We start from the raw sequence: 13441 nt of genomic DNA on the forward strand, positions 1-13441 counted from the left end.
TGTGTCAATTAGGTTTGCAATAAAGGGAAAGTAGCTGTAGCAAGTACAAGCCATTGTTTAAACTGTGAATTACAATGAAGATGCTGTTTCTGGACTTAATTCAACACTTACTTCTCCCAAACTGTGCAGCTGCTGGGCCATCTCCCTCACATCCTCTTCACTCACTAATGGATTAATTTGGTCCTGAACATCATATACAAATTGTTGCCATGACATAAATTGGTTTGGCCCATTTTGCTTCCTCCAAGAAGGTAGTGTAGAGATGATTTTCTCACAAAGGAATGTCATAGGCAGACAATCCTAGAAAAGGGTTCAAGACACAATATTGTGTTAATGTTCACTAGAATTTTAGAACATTGTAAGCAGATTTTGAAACCTATATTGTAGTTTTATCCATACTTTGACCCAACCAATTCAAACATATCAATGTAAAGCATACTGTTTTTTAATCAAAATTTTCTCCTCTTCTTGAGGTGATAACTTGCATTGGGCCACTATTCCATTCTCAGCAGCAACTTTTGCACAATTCTGCAGATGGCATTTCCTTATGCATGAGAATTTATGTCGTGAGTTTCCCTCACATTTCATCCATGAGGCATTGCCGTAGTCTGGCACTCACATGCTGCTGCCTCATACACTTTGATGAATCAGCAAGAATTTCAGGAGCTGCAAACTAGTTTGATTTTTTAACCCCCTTCCTCAATTCCCTTTTTCTTCCTGATTTCTATGGCTTAAGATCTTATGAAGTGGAATATTCATACATGAAAATGGATTGGCAGCACATGTAACATTTGCCAATCCTTTATTGAAAGGTTTCACAATGGGGAAAATATCACTTTTCTTGAGCTCTTTTTACCCCAAAAGGTAGAGACATTTTAGCTTTAAAGGCAGTTTCAAGATAAACATCAAAAAATTTGTACAAACTCTGAAAGATTTTTTGAGCAGCAAACCAAAATTAAATTATCCTTCATCAACACACTTGTTAGACACACTGCCAGGAAGTGGCTGAGTCTATACCAAGAAAACATGACAATGTTTTCAACATCTGGGTTATAAAAATGCTGAGTGGGTGAAACTAAACAAGGGTCTATACTGATATCTACTGGAGAACGTCACATGCGCACCATGTTGAAGCAGGATAGGTTCTGGCTTGGATGAACTGCAAGGGTCAGACAGTTTCCTCACATGCTGTGCAGGCGTATAAAAATCCTACCGACATACTGTTCAAAACTTGCTGATCTTTATGGAGAAGTTGGTCACAGCTGGCTATTTGATTGCATCATATTTAAATAGATGCATGACACACATTTCCTTACGTGTGCATGGATGATGAGCTGGAACTGACTAATGCTTCCATTCCCTAAGCCAAGAGCACTTAAACAATTTGGAATGCCCTTCTGCCAGTTTTGACGAAGGCCAGCTAACCCTACACTAGCACACTTGTGCACAAACAATTAATTCAGTCTACTGAACAAGCTTGACAATGCAAAAGCTAGATGTGGATCGAATGTCTAATACCTGTTCCACTGTAAGCAGTTCTATGGTGCAATCAGGTAGCCAGGATAAATCTCAATAAAAGTCTGATGGGGGTTGTTGATGAAATATTCGGGTGGTCTCTTTTATCTGTTACAAGTCACAATATAGTTCAACATCACCTATTGATAGGAGGCAAATGGTGCTGGTGGAAGGATGCTTTTCTGACTGGAAAAGTGTGACCAGTAGTGTACCATGGAGATAGATGCAAGGACCTTGGGACCTTTGCTGTTTGTATATAATATACTTGGATGTGAATGTAGGAGGTACAATTGGCAAGTTTGCAGATGACGTGAAAATGGAAGGTTGTCCAAGGCTACAGCAGGATGTAGATTAGTTGGAAAATTGGGCAGAGCATTGGTGGATGTAATTTAATCCTGACAAGTGCAAGGTGATACGTTTTGGGAAATCAACTAGGGATAGGACACATATAATAAATGGCAGGGCAGTAAGGAATGCTGATAAACAGAGAAACCTAGGGATCCTAGTCCATAGTTCCCTGAAAGTGGCAAAAAGGGTCAGTAGGGTGATGAAGTTGCCTTCATAGGTTGGGGTATAGAATACAAGTTTGGGACATTACGTAGTAACTTTACAAAACTGGTTAAACCGCACTTGGAGGGCTGTGTGCAGTTCTGGTTGCCACACTATACGACATGGATGCATTGGAGAGAATGCAGGGGAGATTCACCAGAGTATTGCCTGAACTGGAGAACTTCAGTTAGGGGGAGAGATTGAATAGGTTGGGCTTGGCCTTCTCCCCTCCCGCAAAACCAAGGGGAGACCTGATAGTGGCATTTAAGATTATGAGAGGCAAAAATAGGGTAGATAATCAAAAATCTTTTTCCCCTGGTAGGGGTATCAAAAAAAAAGAAGAGGGCATAGGTTTAAGGTGAGAGGAGTTTGAAAGGGGATCTGAGGGAAACTTTTTGCTTACACAGAGTAATTGATGTTTGAAATTGGCTGCCAGAGTAGGTTGTGCAATTGGATACAATTACTATGTTTAAGCAGCATTTAGGCAGAGACTTTAATAGGCAAGGCACAGAAGTACAAGGTCCTCTTGCAGGCAAATGGGATTAGTATAGATGCAGGAAAAAGGTTGGCATGGATGTGGTGGGTCAAAAGGCTGTACAACTCTATGATTGTTCTTGCCTAGTTAAGGAGACTGTTTTGCTCCCTGACAGAAACAGGTTATTCAGCAGACAAGGCACAAAATGGCCAGCAAGTAGATGCATTAAACAATGTTTCCCTTCCACCTCTCCCATGTGGAAAATTGGACTTACAGCACATTGCATATACAAGGAAAGCAGAATAATTCTGCAGAACAACTCTGCAGAACATTTTCAAAAAGCTTCAGAATCCTCATTCAGAATCTCATTTATTCATCATTTGCAGTGTGAAATGGAGCTGGAAGACAGGGATAACAAGTCCCATCCTACCAAATAATAATAGGATCACCTTGATGGATTAAGCAGCACCAGTGAAAATTGTATCAAGCAGGAACCAGCACCTTTAGGACTTGTGAGACGCTAATTCCAAGGAGGGATGCACGAGTTAACCAAAATTTTTTGGCTTACTTTCCACAAGATGGAGTACATCAAAAAGATCTGTAAGATGTATTGGAAATGAGAAACTAAACTGCCCAAGGCATATTATGGCACTGAACTTCTTCCTTGGATACTTTAATGTTACTTTTCCTCTGTTGACCAATTATAACATGTGGTATAGGATACTTACAGAAAGAATCCTATTCCTCAATTCTAGCAGGTGATTTCTCAGCAGCTTCATGTCTTTAGATCCAGATGCACCAGCATCAAGAACAAATAGTCGATCAGATATCTGCATATCATTTCCAAACCTAAGATACAAAAGGTGATTATAATAAAAAAAATCTGCCGAACCAAATATTTTAGAAACATACTTTGCTGCTGGAGGCAAGTATATTATAAGACTTTCTCAGATCCCGGAAAAAGATATAAAAAAATGTTTAACAACAGAATCTAGGCGGTGATGCTTGAATTCCAGCAGTTGTTGTATATGAAAAGCTGCAAATAATCAGCTCCATGCCATTAGGAACTTCTTTAATCTCAATGGGCCGCAAGTTCCCATTTCTCCACCATTCTTCAAAGAATGAAATACATTTTGTCACTTAAGTAATGAATATTGATGCAGGCAAACAAGAGCTGATAGCTTTCTTAATAAGGAAATTTGGTAACTGAAGAGAAAAACTTCATGCGATTCTTATGTCCCAGAACTGGGAAAATCTTCAATTGTGTCAATCTTTTCCCTGTAAATTATGTTTTCCATACCCAGAACAAATTGTGTATGACAGCATAATTTGAAGACACTTTGCAGAATGATGGCAATTGGTTAATATCAGTACATTTGTGCTCCATCCCTGGACTCAGTGTTGAGTTCAACGGTAGAGTGGGATGTTGGATTTGTCAGCATCACACCTCTAGTTTATCTCCAGCTTTTGTGTTGTAATATGCAGGCAAAGAAGTCAGAAACAAGTTGACCTACAAGGAATAAATTGCTGGTGCTTCTCTTTGGAACCACTGGCCACAGGTGAATATATTACAAAAATGTTTATACAGTTGCTTGTACAGAACATGTACAGAAGCAAACGTTACAGGTGCTTGAGCAAAAAGATTTCACAATCAGCAACAAGGTGAATGAGCAATTTCTTTTCCTCCCTCACAGTGATTAGTCAGGACCAAATCATTAGGAGAATTCTTTGTGAACATCTGTTCAAACAGTGTCAGGGGATCAGATGAAGGGGGTGACAAAGAATAAAGAATCTTTAAAAACATTTTGATAACTTACCTGCTTTTCATTTCTTTTAGAAGTGACAGACCTTTGTCATAACCAAATTCCCCTCCAAATGAACGGGGACAGTTTACAATATCTGCATGTGTGGCAACAAGAACAACCTGCAAAGGGTTTTTCAGCTTCCCACCAAAAGCTGTAAAGAAAATAATTCACTTTCACTATAAACACAAAAACTGATCATTATTTTTGTACTAGTGGAGATTCCATCCATTTGATGCCCTGAGTGTTAACTTCTTCATTTACAATATAGGAGTCCCAACTAGAAATAAGTTTAAATTGCAGCATGAACCAAATTTCAAGACGTGTTCACAAGAAATAGAAGTAGGAGCTTGTTTACCACCTTGTGCCTATTCTGCCATCCAATAAGATCAGGGCTGATTTTTCGCCTCAGCTCTACATGAACCCCATATCCCTTGATTCCCTCAATATCCAGAGCAATGAATTAATGACAGCATCCACAGCCCTCTGGGGGCTGGAGAATTCACTACCCCCCGACTGAAGAAATTTCTCTTTAGTTCACTCCTAAATAGCCCAACTCTTATTTTGAAATGGTGATGACTCGAGTCTCCTGAGTTACAGGAAACATCCTGCCCAAATCTAGCCTGTTGAGGCCTCTAAAAGTTTTGCATGTTTCAATAATATCTTTTTTTTATTATTCTAGTCTTGAAATAATTGAGGCCTACCTTCTCAATCTCTCCTTGTCTAATGGACCTACCATCCCAGGAACCAATCTGGTGAATCTCTTTGTTGCATTCACTCAAGTCTACCTATATCCTTTCTCGAGTAAGGAAATCAATATTGTACACAATACTCCAAGGCTCTTTATATTTGCAGGAAAACATCATTACTCTTGGACTTGAATACTCTACTAATGAAGGCCAACATCTCATTTGCCTTCCGAAGTGCCTGCTGCGCATGAAAGTTAGCTTTTATTGACCTGTGTATAAAGACACTCTAATCCCTTTGAACATTAATACTTCCCAATCCATTACCATTTAATAAATACTCAATATTTCTCTTTTCTCTACTGGTGTTTAACCTCACATGTTCTACATTATACTCTACCTGCCAGGTTGTTGGCTGTTTAGTTGGCTTTTCTTTCTCCTCTTGAGGTCTCAATGTCTTCTCATCATTAGTCACATTCACACTAAGTTTTGTGTCAACAACAAACTTGGAAATGTCACATCTGGTCCCCTCAACCACATTGTTTCTGTAGATTGTGAGCAGTGGTGACCCAAGCACTGACAGGAGGAGGAAAGGTATGTAGAGAAGTGATACACACAAAATGCTGGAGGAACTCAGCAGGTCAGGCAGCATCTATGGAGGGAAATAATCCTCCATAGAAATAACCCTCCATAGATGCTACCTGACCTGCTGAGTTCCTCCAGCACTTTTCGTGTATTACTCCAGATTCCAGCATCTGCAGAATTTCTCGTGTACGTATGTACAGAAGTGGCGAGGTGTGGACAAGTGAACTCTTGGCGGCCGAAAGCAAAGCTGCAAATGGTGGAGCAATTACATTCAGGGATGATTGGCAAACCAGATTTGGAAGAGACTTATCTCAACATTATAGGCAGGATGAGGAAACAAAGATGGAGAAGGCACAGGCCTATGAGGGATCTGAAAACAAGGATGAGAATCTTAAAAAATGAGGCATTGCTTAATCTAGAGTCAACACTGGTTAAGGATGGAGGAAATGGAACTTGGAACAGTTAAGGACAAGTGACTTCAGTCTTCACAAAATTTAGTTGGAGGACGTTCTTGTCTCTCTGGGAGAGGAGAGGCCAGATTAGCAGCAAATTTAGAGACAACAAAAGGATGAAGGGTGGCCATGTTGGGATAGTGCTGGCTGTCATACATTTCTATCTGGCAATCCATGCAGTGTTTTCAGAAGATGATGCTGAGAAAAAGCTTACAGTTGAGAAATAGGGAGTGGTCAGAATAGATCCTCGGGAGACACCAGATAATAACGTGGGTGCAGGAGGATTTTCTGTGGGTGCAGGAGAATGTGTCTGTGCCTGGATTGATACAAATGTGGTGTTAAAACCTCCAGATATGTCAAGAAGGATAAGAAGGGATAGAGTATTTGTCACAATCACAGAGAATGCAATCAGTGATTCAGTTTAGAGCATTTCTGGCCATGTAGCACACACTTAACCTTTGAATCCATCCAATCAGGTTGAAGTTCTGGGAGTGTTAGGTGCAAGTTTGACAGGCTGGAAGTTCAGATACAGTGGAGAGCTCATGTGAGGTTAAGGTAGCTGTCATCAGTGTAGATGTAGAAGCAGAATTTATATTTTTGAGTGATTTTTGGAGCAGCAGCTGACCAATGATCACAATTTCAGTGACAAATAAGTCACAAGCTCCTTGCACTTGTTACTGGAGTTGAATCAGCATTTAAAGTGTAAATGCATTTTGATAATTGACTTTTACTGTCTAAAAATGTTTCTCACCAGGAGGTTAAACATAGCAAATAAGAACCAGCAGTGAAGTATCTTTTGTCTGTTTTAAATGTCAGAAAGGTTTCTGTGAAAATTAAAGAAATGACCAAGTGCTTAAAACCAGCAATGGATTAGAGAGCAGTGTCCCATTTTCTTAAAGAGCATGCATCTCTTTTACCAAAACAAGATAGAGGTCAGGGGTAAAATACATGATTGTATTTTCACTTGTTAATCAAAAACTTTATTACTGATTGATAACATTACTAGAATAATTATTGTGATGTAGCAGCAGTGTTTCTTAAGCCCCAGATGGGCAATAAATGCTGGTATTGCCATTTACACCCATATCACAAAATAATTTAAACAAAAATCCCAAGCAATTTTATTACATTCCTTACTCACAAATTTATTCTATACAATTCTATGGCCTTGTGCAGATTCAGAAAAGGCAGTTCTCAGTGCTTATGCCTCATTGGTAGATAAATCCTAAGTGAACATTAGTAACGACATTGACATGGTCATATAATTAGAGCAAAGTTCATGAGGCAAGCAGCTATAACACTGATTTACCGATAGCTCTTTGGTGCCACCTACTGGAGGTGGGTGCTTGATGGAAATTTCTGTGGAGAAATCCAAATGTGCCCTTTAACATGGCTGCTTGCATTTGAGATATTTAGAATCGTTTCTCTCTCTCATCAATTTTCCTTTCTTGGAAGTGCCTACAGGAATGCTTTCCTCAGTCAGATTGCCTCTCCTGCACGAGTTAGATCTTACTATAATTCATATTGACAAGACATCATTCAAACTGTAAAATACCATGAATTCTCTACATGTCCATTACATCAGGCTCAATTCAACAACTTCCATCTTTGCAAGATTATCCATTCCTATGCTGTCTTCACCAGTGCTGGTGAAAATCCATATTCTCCCAGCTCTCCTCTTCCAAATCATTCCTTACAAAACCTATCTGGCATAAACTTCATTTGAGACCATAGCACAAACATCTTGTGGAAAGATAAATTCTCCCTCAACTCTTGCCTACCTCCACCGCTTTCAATACCTGTATTACCATTCAAAATTCCTATTCTCTTTTGAAAATCCATACACGGAGGTGGCTTACCCTTTCCTTCCACCTTTGTCTGGTCTTTGGATACAGGTCATCACAGCCTCCTCAAAACTGGTCATTTCAACCATCCAATAACCTCCTCAGACTCATCATTTCCTGCATGACAACTGCAACAACAGTGTTATATAAACGTGTTGTGCAGTAGCTTCTCTGCAGATGCAGCTCTCCATTAACCATTGTCCAAGTGGTCATCATTCACATGTGAGTTTTGACATATCTTCTGCCTGCACTAAGGAGATAATAGAGCCTGACTCCACCTCACCTAAGAGCTCAATGTATCCTGCCAACAGAGACCACTGAATGAAGACATGAGAGACTCAAATGCTGGAATCGGGAGGAACACACAAGATGCTGTAGGAACTCAGCAGGTCAGGTAGCATCTATGGGGGGAAATGGACAGTTGACTTTTCGGGTTGAGACCCTTTATCTGGACTAAGATTTTTTTTGAGGAGGTAACTAAGAAGATTGATGAAGTGGACATTGTCTATCCAGCTTTTTTTTAGTAAGGCATTTGACAAAGTCCCTCATGATATGCTGGTCCAGAAAGTTAAGACATATGGGATCAAAGGCAAGCTGGCTAATTGGATCCAAAATTGGCTTCGTGATAGGAGGCAGTGGGTAGTGGTGGAAGGGTGTTTCTCTGATTTGTTACGGACTCAGTGAAAGTCCCTTTAAGATAGAGAGTGTGTGTGTATATGTGTGTGGGGCGTGCTTATGTCAATAGAAGATAAATGACGTAATGACGTTGTTGAAAAAGTTAGAAGGAGAGAGAGAGAGAGAGAGAGAGAGAGAGAGAGAGAGAGAGAGAGAGAGAGAGAGAGAGAGAGAGAGAGAGAAAAAAGGGAGAGAGAGAGAGAGAGAGAGAAAAAAGGGAGAGAGAGAGAGAGAGAGAGAAAAGGGAGAGAGACACCAGCCTGCTAGTTTTCTCTATCGATGGATGAGAAACAATAACTGTGTTTGCCACTGAAATCCATGTATGGAAGTTGGAAGTAATCCGGTGGAGTTCACTTTGTTGCTGACCTGTAGAAGGAAACAGGTATTTGTGTGTGGACGACCACGATTCGGATGCTTTTCGGGGTGAGGAAGTCACTACCGAGTAAACACTGGAGTGTCGTTTGGGTTCCATCGTGGAACATTTGGATTTCGTATTTACTCTCCCTATGTTCTCTACGTCTACGTCTTATCTTCTGACAACAGTGGTTGTTGAAGAAGCCCTTGCTCATGTTTCACCTTATGGCTTGCAGAACTGAACTTTAAGAACCATTCCGGAACTTGGAGTTTGGGACTTTGTCACACACACACACACGAAGAGTTTAGTTTTTGGGGTTAACGTTCAAGGTTTAACATTTTTGAATTCTAACATACTAACATTTTTACTTTTATTTTACGTATTATCATAAGTAGTGATTAATAAAATAGTTTTTAACACTGAATCATGCTCAGTGTGTTTCTTTTGTTGCTGGTTCGTGACAGATTGTAAGTCTGTGATCAGTGGTGTACTGCTGGGATCAGGGCTGGAACCTGGGTGTGCAATATACATTACGACTTGGATGTGAAGATAGGAGGAATGATTAGTAAGTTTGCAGATGACATGAAAATTGGTGATGGTGTGGATAGCGAGGAAGGTTATCTAAGGCTGCAGTAGGATGTAGATCAGATGGAAAGTTGAGTGGAGTATTGGCAGATAAAATTCTGACAAATGCAAAGTGATGCTATTTGGGAAGTCAGATGGGGGTAGGACATATACACAATGGAGTGCTAAGGAATGTTGACGAGCAGAGCGGCCTTGGGGTTCAAGTCCATAGTTCCCTGAAAGTGGCAATGCAGGTAGATAGGGTGGGGAAGTCATATGGCACACATCCCTTCATAGGTCAGGGTGTAGAATAAAATGTTTGGGACATTATGTTGCAACTTTATAAAGCCCTGATTAGACTGCAGTTAGAGTATTGTGTAGAGTTCTGAATGTGATTGCGCTAGAGCGTAGAGGAGATTTGCAAGGATGTTGCCTGGATTGGAGGACTTTAGCTATGGGACAAAATTGGATCAGCTGGGCTTGTCTTTACTGGAGTGAAAGGAAGCTTAGGGGTGACCTGATAGAGGTAGGGATAAGCACAGATAGGGCAATCAGAAATCTTTTTCCCGTGGGAATCAAAAACAAGAGGCCAAAGTCACGGCCAGAACAGGTGGTGGAATCAGATACAATCACTGTGTTTAAACGATATTTAAGACAGGCACTTAAATTGGTAAGGCACAGGAAGGTATAGATCTAAAGCAGGCAAAGTAGATTACTGTAGATGGGCAAAAAAGGTTGGCTTGGACCTGGTGAGCCATGGGGCCTGTTTCTGTGCTGCACAACTCTATGACTCAATGACAAGGCAAGAAGTCCATGGTGCATATGGGTATTGAATGGGAGAATCACTGCATGAGAGGAAAGAACCTGATGAGCCAAATAGCTTCCATGTGAGGTCGGAAGGGTGAACATCAAATTAATTTAGTACCTAATTCACAAAAACAAGTCAAATTCTGTTCAACCTTTATGCCCACATGGTTATATTTCGAACAATATATGAGTTCCCAACTCACATCAGTTTACCACAGTTTCCTGTCTTGATGCACTTAAGGTCTTAACAGTATGCACAAGTCAAACATCCATCCATAATTATTTACATAATCTAGCTGTGATACAAGAAAAACATCCACAGAAATAATAGGCAGTTTTGAAATTTCAGAACACTTTTAAACTGTAAGGCAAGTATTGTGAATAAAAACAAAGTGTACTTATATAGAAAAAACATTCACTATACATTAATGCTTAAAAATATTCAGGTAAGTGACTAGTTGCATAATGAGTTATTGTTTTATGGAATAATGAAAAGTGCCCAGATTATAAGGTATCATGCAAAGTGAGTAATACTGGCAAGTGTATTACAGGTATATGTGTGTAGCTTGAGCACTGAGTCCCATCTGGAGTATTGTCTTCATTCTTTGCAACAACACTAGGAAGATTATGACTTCTTTGAAGAGGGTACAGAAGAAACAGGTTTTCTAGGACAGTTTCAGGGATGAAGATTGCATTTACATGCACAGACAAGTGAAACTGGGACTGTTTACTTTGGAGCAAAGGCTGCTATGAGGAGAATTGATTCAGATGGATAAATTATAAAAGATTTAGATGGATTAAATAAAGGGAAGCAATTTCTAGTGCCTTTAGGATTCATAACAGAAGGTACAGGTTTAAAGTGATTGGTGAAAGAACCAGAGACAGCATGAGAAGAAGCTTGATGCAAAATGTTTGGGATTTGTAGTTTGCTACCTGATGAGGGAAGTGGATACAGATTTGAAACATATTTGGTAAAACAACTGAAGGAAAATATTTTGCAGAAACATGGAAAAAGAGGGGAGTGGGATTAAGTGGATTGCTTCCTGGAAGAACTGGAACAGGCATGATGGGCTGAATGGTCTCCTACCATGCTGTACTGCTCTGTGATTCTGAAGGCCATCAAACTTTGCGGTCACTATAACATCAGACATCAAAGACAACACGGCCAGCAACAGCGTTTCTTTATACTTTACAAGGAGCTTTAAAGATGTAATTTGGAGCAAAACTAAGTGGCAAAGCAAAGCACACAGCTCTCACCCTTGATGCATTGTTTAAGGTTTGCTTTTAAAATCTGAAGAAACAAGTGACAATCCTCAAGTTCAGAAGAATAGTTTTTAGACATTTTTGGAAAAGTAGTGAAGATTTTAAAAATGTTTTAATGGAGTAATTAATATTTACATAATATAAAATTTACAGCGTATTGGGGAGGGTGGGGAAGGATGAGGCGAGCAGGACTAGCAGGATAATTCTTTCATAGAGCTGGTACAGACTTGACAGGCCAAGTGGTTTCTTGTGATCTAATGACATTGGAGCATCTCTGCATGTGGCAGATAATGAAATACCATGTCTCTGCTGAACTCACTCAAGTTACAAACAATTCTCCATACATTCTCAGAAGTACTGTGTTGAAAACCGCTTTGTGTAATGATGTCATGCAAAATGCATTGTGTTTGTAACTCAGGAAATTATTTTCAGCAATATGCCCCTAACATTTCAATTTTTATTTTAAGTGGCAAAATCAGAACATCTTATAAGCCTATCCACCTATGGTCTTTTTTTTAAGTACAGTACTTCACAAATGGCAATTTTAAATTTAATTTACAAGCTGCACTTATTGCCTGACAAATTGTTTAATGTTAAAATAGATGCATTGCCTATTTTATGCTCATTTCAAATTTGATGTTTATAATTGGTATATTAAGATCATTAATGTGGGTTAGGTGGAATCAAAATTTACGCATTGATCACTGTTTAATTCAATACATGCTACCATTTCTTTTAACTTCTTACCCAATTCCATGGTATAATAGATTCCCATAGAAGTCTTGAATGCAGAACTCTGTCAGAGTTCTTCCAAAAGCCTGTATTTTTCTCCAATTTGCACCTCACAACAGTTTCCATTATTTTACTGACAAGACTAATAGACTTTATCCTAGGACCAGGCCCACAACACTTTTTAAATCTTCAGTCAAATGCTTACTTTCATACCCATGCAACTTCATTATCTTCTTTGGTGGCCTTCCTGAATATCTTTCAGTCATGGTTTCCACCCCAATCTTTCACATGGGAACATGCATTATCTTTCCCCCACCCCCAGGAAATCTGATAAATCCTTAACCCTTTCAAATATCTCTACAGATCAAATTTTCCTCTGCATAATAAGTGTTACATGGGGAGAAGAGAAAAAGAAAGCTACTTAAGCTTTTTTCAGAGATTTTACAGAGGAAATAATAGCCTAGATCTTCCTCTTAAAAGCTGGCAGATTCACTTGGATCAGAAGATTAGGATTCCCAATCACAGGCTGAAGTGCAGCCCACTGTGACTGTTGAGTATTAGTCCCTGTGTCTGCAGACTTCTGCAAATTCAAAAAAATCATGATTGGCAGATATGCCAGCCCTGTAAATAGTGCATGGTTTGAATCTTACCTATAGGGTCTTCCACTGGGATAAGAGCTTTGAGGAAATTGAGCCAAAACGTCACCTGATTCAACTGTATTTCATATGGTTCCTCTAGACTGAAAAGCACCAAGTGGATAGCAGTCGAATCATTTGTTGCGAAATAATCGTAACAGCAGTAGTAGGCAGGATTGCCAGAGAACTCCCAAACATTAAAATCACCAACACCTAAAACAGAGGGGTGAACGCTTCAATAATACAGAGATGCTTAATAACATTTTAGAAAAACTTGATGCAAGTTAACAGTTGCATATACTCTACTTAAAACTGCCAAACAATTATAGTGGCAAAAATTTAAGCAAGAATTGTTACACTGCTATGAAGGTGACAGAGAAGCTCAAATGGCAGCCAAATATCGACTGAAAATGAAAATTAACTAAACATTATCTAAACGTCATCTAACCTAATTCCTACCAAGAAGAGTTTGCCAGCCCTCCAACATCACTGCCAATCAACT

General features: G+C 39.5%; 1 protein-coding gene across 1 annotated transcript in view; it reads right to left on the reverse strand.

Annotated features, from left to right (window-relative positions):
- The window catches only part of dapk1 (death-associated protein kinase 1), a 167165-nt gene that overhangs the window by 26218 nt on the left and 127506 nt on the right, over positions 1–13441 (reverse strand). The window contains exons 22-25 of the mRNA XM_052019586.1: positions 12955–13152; positions 4357–4495; positions 3268–3388; positions 112–300 (exon numbers count right to left, since the gene is read on the reverse strand). Of these exons, the coding sequence (XP_051875546.1) occupies positions 112–300; positions 3268–3388; positions 4357–4495; positions 12955–13152 (647 nt within the window). The remainder of the gene's footprint in view (positions 1–111; positions 301–3267; positions 3389–4356; positions 4496–12954; positions 13153–13441) is intronic.

This window comes from Pristis pectinata, chromosome 7, assembly GCF_009764475.1.
Source record: "Pristis pectinata isolate sPriPec2 chromosome 7, sPriPec2.1.pri, whole genome shotgun sequence".
In the NCBI taxonomy this organism is placed as follows: domain Eukaryota; kingdom Metazoa; phylum Chordata; class Chondrichthyes; order Rhinopristiformes; family Pristidae; genus Pristis; species Pristis pectinata.